The 13,916-nt window shown below is 35.3% G+C and overlaps 1 protein-coding gene across 1 annotated transcript in view; it reads left to right on the top strand.

The window, feature by feature from the left end:
- The window catches only part of Mnat1 (MNAT CDK-activating kinase assembly factor 1), a 204,062-nt gene that overhangs the window by 115,717 nt on the left and 74,429 nt on the right, over window positions 1-13,916 (top strand). Inside the window, exon 7 of the mRNA XM_005399174.2 lies at window positions 8,943-9,064. Within this exon, the coding sequence (XP_005399231.1) occupies window positions 8,943-9,064 (122 nt within the window). The remainder of the gene's footprint in view (window positions 1-8,942; window positions 9,065-13,916) is intronic.

The raw sequence follows: 13,916 nt of genomic DNA, 5'->3' as shown, positions 1-13,916 counted from the left end.
ATTATATATTTTGAGACAGGGTCTTGCTATGTAGTCCAGGGTAGCCTCAAACTTGCAGTGGTACACCTTCCTCAGCCTCCTGAGAGCGGGGATTACAGGAATGTGCCATGATACCTGGCTGAATTCCTTTAGTTTTAATAGTATTATTCTTTTCTTTTTTTTTTAATCTCAGTTAGTATTCAAATTTGGATTATATTTCTCAACCTTAATTACTAAAATAACTATAAACTTGGACTTGACTGTAGGCTATAAGTGCATAGTTATGTTTCCTTCAAAACTACTGAAGATTCTGAGATATACTTTTAACATTTTATAATGAAAAATAGAAAGGCAAAAAAAAGACATATGGCTAATACCTAGATTTAATAATCATTAATATTTTGGTTTATTTGCTTCACATTTATGCATTCACTGTTCTGAACCACTTTAGATAAGTTTTAGTTTTCATGAAATTTTGATTTTAAATTCTTAAGCCTGCATCTCTCTCTTGTTTCTCTACAGAACATTCTCAAACCCAAACCCATATTTACACCAATAAAATTTACAAAAGTTTCTTAATATAAGCTGATAGAGTCCTGTTTTCACATTTCCCTAATTGTCCCCGAAATGTTTTATTTTTTCCTCCCAAGTCAGTACTGAATGAGTGATCCATGTTATATTTATTAAATGTCTTAATTTTCTTTTAATCCTGAGTAGCTCCCGTCACACCACACACTCTGTTGTTCTTATTCATGACACTGATTTACTGAAGGGAACAGGCCATTTGTCCTGCAGTATGGTCTTCCTCCTATGGTCTTGTTCGTGTGGTCCCTCAGAATATTCTTACGTTTGTGATGGCTACAAACGTAAAATATATCCATTTGGCCAATTTATAAAAAGTACAATAAAGACCAAAATATGAATAGTTTATAATTTTGTACCTAGAGATACTACAGTTAATATTTTTCTTTCTACTTTTCCTTTTTTTAAATGAATTAAGTATATTCTGACATTTTATATATGTGTGTGTATATATATACATATATATGTGTGTGTATATATATAGTGATCACATTCATCTAGAGAATTTGTACCTGTACATGACATATCTTAATTCTTCTTTTTTTCCCATTCACCTCCCTCTCTTCAACCCATCTTCTCCTTATTTAGAAAAGCTTTGATTCCATTTTTCCTTTTTTCTTTCTTCTTTCTTCCTTTGCTCCTTCCCACTTTCCCCTGCCTCCTCCCTAGTTCCCCTTCCAATTTGAACATTTTTTTTTCTTATTTCACGATATCTCTTATATATTTTGGTCCTTATTTTCACTTTCAGTTTCTCACACCAGAGAAATAATGTGATAGTTTTATACATATGTGTCTGATTTATTTCATTTAAGAGTATGGTATCAAGGTACATCCATTTACCTAGGAATGTCTTAAGCTTATCCTTCTTTATGGCAGATTAGTACTCCACTGAATAAAAAAAACGCACATCTTTATTGTTTTCATTGGTTGATGGGCATTTGGGTTGTTTCCAAGATTTAACTATTACAATCTGTGTCACTGTAAACATGGATGTCCAGGGGGCTGGGGATTTAGCTCAGCGGCAAAGCGCCTGCCTGGAAAGCGCAAGGCCGTGAGTTCGGTTCCCGGTACCGGAGAAAAACCAAAAAAAAAAAAAAAACCAAAAAAAAAACCATGGATGTCCATATATTGCTGTGGTATGATACTTTTAATTCTTTTGGGTAGGTACCAAGAAGAGAAATAGCTGGGTCAAATGGGACCTCTAGGTTTAGTTTTTTAAGGAATCTCCACACTGATTTCCACAGTGGTTATACCAGTCTACACTTCCATCAACAGTAGGGAAGGAATCCTTTTTCCCTACAGCCTTGCCAGCATTTGTTACTGGCTGATTTCTTGATCATAGCCATTCTTTTGTTGGTGAGATGGAATCTCAGTGTTTTTTAAATTATTTTTTCTGTGTTTTCCATCTTATTTGAGTACAGACTCTGAAAGTCACTGTTGATGATATTCTAGAATTCTGTAGGATCTGTTGTGGTTTCACCCTTGTCATTCTCAATGGCATGGATTTAAGTCTTTTCTTCATAAGGTTAGCTAGGGGTTTATCAATTTTATTTACTCTTTCAAAGAACTAACTCTTTAATTCATTGATTCTTTTTATTGTTTTGTTAGTCTCCATGGTATTAATTTCTGTTCTTACCTTTATAATTTCCTCCCTCATATAAGGTTTGGGCTTGACTTATTCTTTTGTACAAGTTTGAGCTGCAACATTAGGTTGTTTATTTGAGCTTGCTCTATTTTCCTGGTATGAGTATTCACCAGTATAAATTTCCCTGGTAGGACTGCTTTCATTATATCCCATAAGTTCCAGTATGTTATATCAGCGTTAACATTTAATTGTAGAAACTATCTAATTTCTTCCTTAATTTCATCTATGACCCATTAGTTGTTCATGAGGGCATTATTTAATTTCCATGTGCTTATGTAGTTTTCATTTTTTATTTTGCCACTGATTTCCAGTTTCATTGCACTATGGTCAGATAATAGGCATAGAAAAATTTCAGTTCCTTTGCAACAATTTAAGCATGTTCTATGAGATACTATGTGGTCTGTTTTGGAGAATGCTCCACACATAGTTAAGAAGAATGTATATTTTGTTGTGGCTTGGATAACTCTGTAAACATTTACTAAGTCCATGAGTTCACAGATTTTTTCTGGTATTATTTTGGTGATTTTTTTGTCTAGTTGATCTGTGTGTTTGTGACAGTAGTTTATTGAGGACTCCCACTAGAATTGTGTTAGTGCTTATTCTGTTTTTAATGTCCATTAATATTTGTTTTATGTAGTTGGTTGTGCCAGTATTTTGTCCATATATATTTATGATTGCCATCCATTCCTTTTGGATTTTTCCTGTAACAAGTGTGTAGTAACCTTTTGTGTCTCTCTTGATCAGTCTTGGCTTAACATTTACTTTGTCTGCAAATAGAATTGCTGCCTCTGCTTTTTTCCCATTTCCTATTGCATGGAGTATCTTTTTCCATCTTTTGACTTTTAATCTATGAATTTCTTTTTGAGTTAAATGTGTTTCTGGTATACAGTATATTGTTAGATCTTGGCTTCTTGATCCATTCTATTTTTTGATTGGTGAATTGAGACCATTTACCTTGATGGCTATAAATGGCTTATCCTTTTCATATTATTTTCATTTTGTTGCTTCCCTGTCCTTCCCCTTTGTTTAGTTGCTTACCTTGAATGGTACATTGTTTCTATTGGTGTTCTCTGAATGTAATCTTTTTTTTTTTTGTCCCTCTAAAATATCCTTCAGAACACTTTGGAGCTGGTTTGGTGGTCATAAATTTTTTCAGTTTTTTTTTTTTTTTTGTGAAAGTATCTTATTTCTCCATTGATTGTGAAAATAATTTTGCAGGGTATATCAATCTGGGTTGCATGTTTTTGAAGTGCTTACCCCAAGCTCTCCTTTACTTAAAGGTTTGTGTTGAAAAATCTGCTGTGATTCTGATTGGCTTTCCTTTATTGGTGATTTGTTTCTTTTCTCTAACAGCTTTTAATATTGTGTTTTTGTGCTGTATTTCTGGGATCTTTATTATTATATGCCTTCATGTAGATTTGTTTGGTCCTGTTAATTGGACTGGTATATGCCTCACTTACCTGTATGTCACATTCTTTTTCTATGCTTGGGAAGTTTTCTGCCATTACATCTGTGAAAAGATTTTTTTATGTCTTTTGCACTGTCTCTTGCTTTTTCATTGACTCTGATCAATCTTTTGTTGTTCTTTGCCTTACCTTGCAGGTGTTGGATTGATTTTTTTGTGGTCCCTTGCTACTTTTAAGAACTAATTCTTTTCATGATTACTAACTGCAGTTCTGTGTTCTAGATCTGATATTCTGTCATCATCTTGGTTCATTCTGCTGCTTAAACATTGAGTGGAATTTTTAATCTCCTGGATATCTCTTTGAATCTGTTTCATGGACTCCATTTCTTTCCTATGTTGGGTGTTCATGGTTTCCATCACTTTCCTAAGCACTTCTATTTTTATATTTGTCTCCTCTAGATTCTCTGAGCAAGTCCTTCATTGTGATTGTCATCTCTTTTTTTCTTACTTGGGAGATTTTTGATCTGATTTTCTCTATAGCCTCATTCATCTTTTTTTTTTTTTTTTTTTTTTTTTAACTTTTGCTGCTACCATTTCAGAAAATTCATGTGTATTGCTTGTGATTTCCTCTGTGGCATTGTCCATTGGTTTTGTCCTGGGTGGGCTGGAGATCTGGGATTGTATTTTGCTTTTGTTTCTTTTCATTTTCTGTTTTTTCATATTTTAATTTGTTTTCTGTATTGATGCTTATAAATTACATATGGTAAGTAGGTTTATTACTAGTGTCGAGGCTTCCCTAGGAAATATCTATTCCTCAGAGATGTCTTTTAGGTATGGCTGGCTTTTTGCCTTTGTCTGTCCCAAGATCCTACCTTCCCAATTTATTAAGGATGAGAAGTTGCTATCTGCTTGGCTCAGCACTCTTTCTTTTGGTACTGGACTGTGGGGAGACACCAGGCAATCACAGTGTTGTCATATAAGGGAGAACAACTGATTACAACAGGTATACACCCTGGCTAACATAGTACTGTTAGCAATAGCACTAGCATCAGGCACAGCCTAGAGATTGACAAAATGTGGTAAATATTAATTTGGTACTGTCAAGTGTAGCAGCAAGATCTACAGTTGTATAACAAAAGCTAACATAAATCCAGAACTTTTATGCTAAGTTTCCCATTAGTAGAGTGATTTTACCCTGTGATGGGTAAATTAAGAGGGATAGGGGAAAAATTATGTAGATAATGAAGAGTAACATAGTAGAAACAAGGCTTAAGGACAGAGGATGATCACCCAAGCTTTGGGAAACTGGAGAGAAGAGGACAGGCAAGAAAGAATGAAGGAGAAAGCAAAAGAATATTGAAAAGAACCAGAAAGACTAGAAACAATATTCACTCATGAAAATATCAAACAATGAAGAAAGATAGTTGAGGAAAAAGAGAAAAAAGCCAAATAATAAAAGCAAAATCCTAAAACTATAACAGGACAGAAAAATGAAAGCAAAATAAACAATTAGTAAAATCGCTCCCGTGTCCATGGTTCTGTGGTTGTATGCAGATCAGAGCCCAAATCTTTATTGGGCAATACAACCAAATATGCAGTACAATTAGTGCTGGGGCTTATCTTGGCCTCTCAGTGTGGGGGCTGGTGCCAGAGTCTTCAGCTAACCACTTTCTGGATGCCCCTTGGCATCTTGCCCATGTCCCCTTAGCCTTTCTGTCTCTGCATCGTTCTCCCAATTGTTATGGTAGCCTCCAACAGAAACAGCCCGAGGGTGCTTCTGGTGCTCTGTACAGTTGTCCCCTCCCGGCCTTGCATAGCCTCCTCTGTTGCAGTCTACTGGCACATCTCTCTTCTCTCTTACTGCTGGGAGCAGGTGTGCGGGGGATGCTGTCTGTTGACTCATTGCCCTTGCTATTGCTGTAGGTGCTACTTTGCTCTTCCCTCCTGCTATTGGAAGCAGGACGGTGGGAGGAGTGACTTCTTATTCATTGCTCTGCTGTATCTCAAGGCTTTTAAGTCCTGCATCCCTTTCCTCATAAGGAGTAGGGCAAGAGGAGTGATGCTGTTCCACTCATGACCTCCATCACCTCTACTGCAGTGCCTAACCATGTTGTTGGTAGAAGTTCCAGTTAACAGCTATGGCGCACAACAAAAACAAACAAAGAAATAAAGAAACAAGCAGCAGGTGGCCCATCATGGAGGGTGCAGCATCCTGGTCACTTGCCCCTATGTATGCTGGCAAAATTTGCTGCCTGGCCACAACGTCCTCTGTTTGGAGGAAGGCAAAAGAGGTGACAGGCCTTGTATCCCAAGTCTATCCTGTGTGGCTTGAGTTTGCCATGCTATTGTAGCCCAGCATTTTGGGGGGAACTTCCCGGAATGGTGGTTCCTGCTCTGCACTCAAGGTGAGGTCCCACGTGCAGTCCTATGGGCTGCTTCAGTATTTTATAAAGCCCTATGCTATGTTTTGTTTGATACGCAAGTCTCTTATTTCAGACTGATTTTGGCATCATATGTCCCTCCCTTCCAGTTACCTGTGTTTTTAGTGGATTTCCTCTGAGTAACGCCAGTGTGGCTTCTCTGTTCAGCCGTATGTTTTATAGTTTTTCTTATGCAGATTAAAAAATAATTCAGAGCATACTGATTATGTGCTTAATATTTTAGTGATTTCTCTTAGAATATAATTTAAGTGGCTGATATTGTCTTATAGTATAACTTCCTGTTTAACTTTTCCAATATTGCTTGAACTTTTTACTACAATATAAGTAGTGATAATGGACCTATGAATAAAAATTTGATATTCTGATTTTCCTCTATAAATTCTTACTCATGAAGTTACTAGGTCAAGATGTTTAAAACTTCTAAAATATTTTTTATAAAAAGGCAGTTCCATAGTTTGCTGTTGGTATCTCAAGACACAACATACTACTATGGTAATGACTGTTGTCCTCTCCATTTTAGATCTTTGTCCTCTGAAGTCTAGTACAAGTTAACACTTTCATCTTTCCACCTTTTATTCTTTTTTTCTCCCTTCTGATTTTCTATAGCATTAATTGTGTACCATTCCATGAGTCACTCAGCCAAATTTAATTCAGGTGTAATATATGACTGGTGTATCAGACACTTTGACCTTTGACATACATAATTGGGACTCTTTTCTCTGAAAACTTAGAAGATCATTCTCAATGTTTTGGTGGAAGTTTCAGTAACCATTTTGAACTAGAAAGACTTTTTAAACATCGCTGAGGATTTAGTTCAGCGGCACAGCACCTGACTGGCAAGTGCGAGGTCGTGAGTTCAACTCCTGGTACCGGAAAAAACAAAAACAATAAACACATATTTACCTTCAGTCATTTAAAATTTCTAACAGTGTCCTTGTTTGACTTGGTAAAACATCGTCTGATCTGTTGATGATTTAAAAAAAAATTATGTCAACGTGTAAGTCTTTTGATTTCTTAAATTTTCCAATTCAACAGCAGATTTTGAGAGAAAGATTGAATCTATGAAAGCTACTTTGTATATCATATGTGCACTTTATTTACCACTCTCCCAGTAAACAGAGGTACTCCAATGTAATGTTTATGTTTGTTTTAATATTGTAGAATACTGCTTTTGGTTTTTGTGACACTGGGGATCAAACCTAGCACCTCCCTCCTTCTAGGCAAGCACTGTATTACTGAGCTACTCCCTTAGCCTATCACTATTTAGTATGTTTTGAGCCTTCAGTGTTTTACATATATGAAAGTTGATTTAAAACATCTAGTATTACTTACTGATGTTAATATTTTAAATTGAGGAAAATATTGTCTAAAAATAGGATAATAAAAGGCAGTGTGGTATTGTAGAACCAACGTTAAACAGAAATTAGGAGATTTGACTCTCTGATTTTAGGAAAATATGTTTTGGGGATATTAATTTTCATATATATAAAATGAGGGAAATCAACACAGGTGTTGGAGTCTAATAGACTTGGCCTCTGATGCTTAGCCTCTGGTAACTTACATAATGACATATTAGCCCCTTTTCTCACCTGTAGCATCAAAATTATAGTATTTACATCATAAAATTATTGTGAATACTAAGGAAATAATACATTTTAAAAAACCTTCAGATTAGTTTCTGTATGAAGTGTTAACTATTATTGTTAGATGTTCTTTTATGCCCTTACAAACTTCAGAGAAGATTTTGAATTACATGATACCATAACCTCAGGTACTTGGTTGTTACTGCTGATATTTAGGGAAATTATTAGTTTTTCTGTGTTGTTTCTCACTAACATGACACAACAAAGCTTGTCTTTCTTATGTATTATCTCTCTTAGATAATATTCTGTTTCTCGAAAGTACCAATTCTGTGTCATCCTTCCTGGGCTTTACTCTCTAACATCGATCTAAAGTGAAAATTGAATATTAATTGGGTTTTAACACATGTGCTTCTTTAACTATCGCTTGTTTTTTTTTGCCTATCTCCTGCCCCTGTCCCTTCCTCCTGTTACCTCCCCCCCATATAAAGAGTCCAGACTCTAATACTGGACTTTTTATATCAGATGGCAGGAGAATTAGTGTCTAATAACTTACGAAACAGGGGTATCATAATCATCAGTCAGAAACTGGATTATTGTGTGATAGTTTCTTAGTTACGGTTTTGTTGCTGGTACAGAATACCTGACACCCACAAGTTAAGAGAGAAGAGTTTTATTATAGCTCACACTTTATAGAAGTTTCAGTTCATAGTTGACTCATTCTAAGGCAGGGCACCATGGCAGAGGAGAAATAGTCCATAGCAGGGTAGGTGGGAAGAGCTTACCCACCCTCCATCTTTCCCTTTATATTCTATCCAGGCTACAAGTCCACTGATCGGTGCTTCCCACACCTAAGGATGAGACTTCCATTGCCCACACCCAGAACAGCAGTAAACCAATCAGTGGGTTAATCCAGTTATCATACCCTTAATCCACATTCACACACCCTGGATCCAGTTACCTGCAAAGAGCCCCAACTATGGGTGCATGAAGCTTTTGGGGGGGACATCTGGATACAGTATATAAAGTTCAGCTTTAAATTTTTATGCTTATATAGAAAGACTAAAACATATGGAGATTAGCTATTAAAATAATATTAATGAAGTTTTCAGATATTAAACTTCTGTTCTCTTTTCCCTCTATATCCCCACCAGGAAAAGGAGGAAATCAGAATATCTGAAACACATTATTTTAAACTGTGGTAGTATACATGTAACCTAAAATTCTAATATTCATCTTTAAAATGACTAGAAGTAACTAACAGTGTGAAAGTAGTATTAAAGATACTGATTTTCTCTATTTTTTAACAGGGTCAACATATTTCATTGGCTCCTATTCAGAAGCTTGAAGAAGCTCTATACGAATACCAACCACTGCAGATAGAGACATGTGGGCCTCCAGTTCCTGAGCTTGAGATGTTAGGCAGACTTGGGTGAGTGTTGAGAAGAACTTCATGTTGAGAAGCTGATGTGTTCAGCTTTCTTCTGCTATTTTTAATTGGTACTTCATGGGCTGGGGATTTAGCTCAGCAGCACAGCGCCTGCCTGGCAAGCGCAAGGTTGTGAGTTCGATTCCTGGTACTAGAAAAAAAATTCAAAAAAAAACCCACCACAAAACAAAAAACCAAAAAACACATTACTTGGTACTTCAGTTAAAATAGTTTAATTCATTCTTAGTTTTTTGTTTTTTAATAGTAACTTTCATTATATATACTCAGCTCAGTACCCATAATCTTGTTCATTTAAGATGGCAGTTAGCAGCTATAACGTGTATACTATATGCCAGATGAAACACCATTGACTACATGCTGAATTAATTTTTTTAAAGTTCAAAATATAATTTTACAATAATACTGTACTTGATTACTGTCAATTTTAAGGCATCATAATGTTCAAAAAGGGTCAAATACTTTTTTTTTTGGAGACAGGGTTTTGCCATGTAGTTCAGGGTGGCCTTGAACTTCTGATGATTTTCCTACCTCAGCCTCCCAAGTGCAGGGAGTATATGTGTGTGCCACAATACCAGCCATTCTTAGGTTTTTAGTTTATAAGAACTTAACTTTTAAACAGAATTTTGCAATGCCTAATACTGTTACATTTTACTTAGTAATTTTGCAGTGAACTTGCTAGGTTTTTGAGATTGATACTGGAATGGAGGTAGTTTCCTGTTAAGTCTGTCCTTGGCAAGTGTACTGAAGTTGCTATTCATTTTCAGACCACTATATTTCTTTTTTCTTTTAGGTGGAGCTTAGTAGTAAGCCAGTAACAATAGAGCTGGGCTCCTTGCCATGAAAAAGTACATTTATTTACTGTCTGCTGTCTACAGTGAAACTGAGACAGGAGCCACAAAATGTATTTTGTCAAAAGGTGAAATATGGGGCTGACCTAGTGGCTCAATAGTCTAGAAATGAACCTGGGATTGAAGCTTTTGTGAATCATGGAAATAGTCACACTGAGTCTTATGGGAGTAAGTGGGCATGTGACATTTGAAAAGTATAGGCACAGATGTTTCTGGATGGACCAAATCATCTCTTCATCTGGTTTCTCAACGTAAAACTCTTCAATGGATGACTGACGTAGAGACCACTGTTAATTAACAAAAGAAAATAGTGCAAACAGTATAATGTGAAAAGAAAGTAGTGGGTAAGAGGCCAAGTAATGAAAAAACAGGGAAAATAAACCTCAACACAAAAAATAAGAAAAAATGAAACAAGTAATAAAATCTACATGCATCTTTGAAACCAAGATCAAAGTCTTGGACAGTATCATATATGTGATCATTGGGCTCTAAGGTAAACTTAAAATTAAATGAGATATTATTTAATTTGTTATTGGATAGATCTTAAGGGTAGATTTTCAGTAGCTCTCTGTTCTCTGAAATCGATTTTCTAAAAGGCCTACAATCTCTAGGCAAGAAGCCAATGGAATGTGAAAGAAAACATAACTCCTGAGGTTACAGATTTATCAAATAATTGTCATGTATGCTAAGATTGAGGCTTGATATAAAAAATATTATATTTTGTGACATAAAAAGTTATACAGGCATTGATTCTTTACATTTCTTATTGAATTACCAAGAACTGTAACTCAGTATCTCTAAAATAAGTTTCTAGAAAAATCTTTACTTTTAATGCCAGTGAAGATAAAATACTTTAAACAGAAACTGTTCTGTTTTCCATTTTCTAATAATTTTATCATAAATTTACATTTGAAAGATCAAGGAAATCCTGTATAATAGTAGTGCTTTGTGTGTTTCTTTACACGTGGATAAGTAAAATGTATGACAGCAGCATTATAAAGGGCAGGATGAAAGGAAGGGAAGTATGTTACTGTAATGTTTCTGCTTTGTGAATGAAGTGTTACAGTGCTATCTAGAAATAGTCTGTGATGAGTTAAAAATGTGTAATATGAACTTTAAAAGTTAAAAAAGTAAAACAAGAAGAGATAGCCAATTAGAAAATAGTGGTATCATAAAAGTAATTATGAAAAGGAAGTCAGGAAAAGAGACAAAAAGAAGAATTGGTCAATAGAAAACTAATAATATAGGAATAGGTTTAATCTTAACCGTCCCAAAAGTTATATGTAAAATGCTGTAAACTAGCACAATCAATAGAAATTTCTGTAGTGAAATACATTTTTTATATCTGTACTGTCTAGGGTGGTAGCCACTAGTCATTTGTTTCTACTGAGGTCTTGAAAATCTTTTCAACTTTTATCTTTGGTTAGTAAATGTTTGTAGCACATAATGATTACATTGCTCATGGGGAGTTGGTACACTTATATAACCCATCTGAGTTCTTTAATTCCTCCCCTTCTTCTGCCTACCCTTCTATGTCTTGATCCCTTTCCCATTTACAGATCTCCCTATTTCCTATTATATGTCTGTTATCTTGCTCTTTATATGAGCCCTTAAAATTGGCCTGATTTAACTGAAGAATTGAATTTTACATTTTATTAAATTGTACTAAATAGCCAAGTATTGCTACTGGTTATTACATTAGCAAACAGAAGTCTACATGTAATAGAGATTACAAAATTGGAGGAAAAGAGACAGCAGCAGCAAAATTTAGTATATGTTTATATAGTTACCTGGCTTAATATAGGCATATTAGAAATATCTTCGAGCTTTTTGCATCTGTATTTTTTTCTTGATTTTGTAAATTTCTCAACCATTATTTCTTGAAATATCTCTTAAGAATCATGTTGAGGTTCTATTGTATTTATTTATTTATGGTACCGGGAATCGAACTCAGGACCTTGTGCTTACCACTTGTGCCACAGAGCTATATCCCCAGCCCTATGTATGTATGTATGTATGTATGTATGTACCGGGAATCAATCTCCGGACTTCGTGCTTGCCAGGTAGGTGCTGTGCCACTGAGCCTACATCCCTGGCCTATTTTTAATTTTTTGAGGCCATACCGTATTGTTTTCCATAAAGGTTGTACCAGTTTATATCCTTACTAACGATGTAATGGGGTTTTCAGTTCTCTACACCCTTGTCAACAATGGCTTTGATGACTTTTTGATAATAGCTATCTTAACAGGTGTCAGGTGATATCTTTTTCTGGTTTTGATTTGCATTTTCCTGATGATTGGTGCATGTTTTCATGTACTGCATATTGTTCATTCATATGTCATTGTTGTAAAAATGTCTATTCAGATTCTTTGCCCATTTTTAAGTGGATTATTTGGCAGCAACAAAAACAGGAAGATCATTGCATCCTAAACCAGGAGGATGGGTTTTATAAGCCAAGCTAGCCAAAATGGGCTTTGGCCAATCAGAATGTATCTGGCTTTTGTCAAAAATTATTAACACATGAAATATCAGGTAGGAAATAGACCAGGTATCAGTGGCCAGCAGAACATACTTGGCCAACTGACTTAACAACTTGCTGTCTAGCGGTTGGGGTGCATCCCGGGTCACCTGGTAGGCACGATGACAGTTTTAGCCAGTTTTCTGTCCTCACGTCAAGCTGAATGTCTGTAGTTGGAAAAGAAAGAGTAGAATCTGGAGGAGGACACACAAGTTATCCTAATTACCTCCCAGTACCTCTACCTCTAAACACAACAGTCAGATTGTTTCCACACTCTTACTACCTCACAGTGGGGATTAAATTTCAACACAAGAACCCTGGGGATACTTACTCAAATCTTATCCAGATCAAAGTACTAGCACTAAATTTCTTTGGTCCTGTCTTTTTGGGAATTTTCTCCATAATGGTCTAAGTCATTTGCAGATAGTGTAATTTTACTTTTTCCTTTCCTGTTTGGATGAATGTTATTTTTTTTTTCATGTGTAATTGCTCCTCATAGTATTTTCAGTACTATGTTGAGTAGAGTTGAGGTGAATATTCTTGCCTTGCACTGGGATTTGAAGGAAAAGCTTTTGGTTTTTCCCAAGTGATTATGATGTTAACTCTGGACTTTGCATACATTGCTTTTATTTTATTGATGTAATTTATTCTAAACCTGTTCACTGAGAGTTTTTATTATGAAAGGACTTTGAACTTCATCAAATGCTTCTACATCTCTTGAAATGATGATGTGGTTTTTAATTTTCTTACTTTCAATCTGAAGTGTATCCCATTAATTTGGGTATGTTAAATAAACATTGTATGTCAGAGATAAATCGTGTTTATTCATACTGTATAATTTTTTTTGGTATTGTGTTAAACTTGGTTTCTTAGCATTTTATTGATGATTTCTGCTTTTCTCTTTATTACTGATACTAGCTTTTATGTTCTTTTATTTTGTTTCATTCTTTTTTCCTGTAGTATCTTTGTCTGGCTGTTGTATGGAGGTATAGATCAAGGCATGGAGTGTTTTCTCTAGGTTTTTGGAAAGTTTGAGAATTTATGTTATTTCTTCTCTGTGTGTTTTACAGAATTCATTCTAGAAGTCATCAAGTGTAGTATATTTCTTCATTAGAAGGTTCCTGATTACTATTGAATAGATTTTCCCTCTCTTAAAGATTTAATCTACAAGGTTTTGTGATGGTAGGAATTTTTCCATTTCATTGGAATTGTTCATTGTTGGGGTATCATTGCTCATAGTAGGCTCTTACTCTTTTTATGTCTATAGAATCAGTAGTAGTATCTCCACTTTCATTTCCAATTTTAGTAGCTTGAATCTTCCCTGGGGGTCCCCCCCCCGCCAGTTTATCTAACTAAAGATTTGCCAATTTGAAAAAAAATCTTCTGACTAGTTGTTCTACCCAAATTAAGAGTATTGAAGTCTCCAACTATTATTGTAGAACTATATTTCCTCCTTGAATTCTGACAG

The sequence above is a fragment of the Chinchilla lanigera genome, unplaced genomic scaffold (assembly GCF_000276665.1).
Source record: "Chinchilla lanigera isolate Chin_1 unplaced genomic scaffold, ChiLan1.0 scaffold00065, whole genome shotgun sequence".
In the NCBI taxonomy this organism is placed as follows: Eukaryota; Metazoa; Chordata; class Mammalia; order Rodentia; family Chinchillidae; genus Chinchilla; species Chinchilla lanigera.
This window is presented reverse-complemented; position numbering and strand designations above follow the sequence as displayed.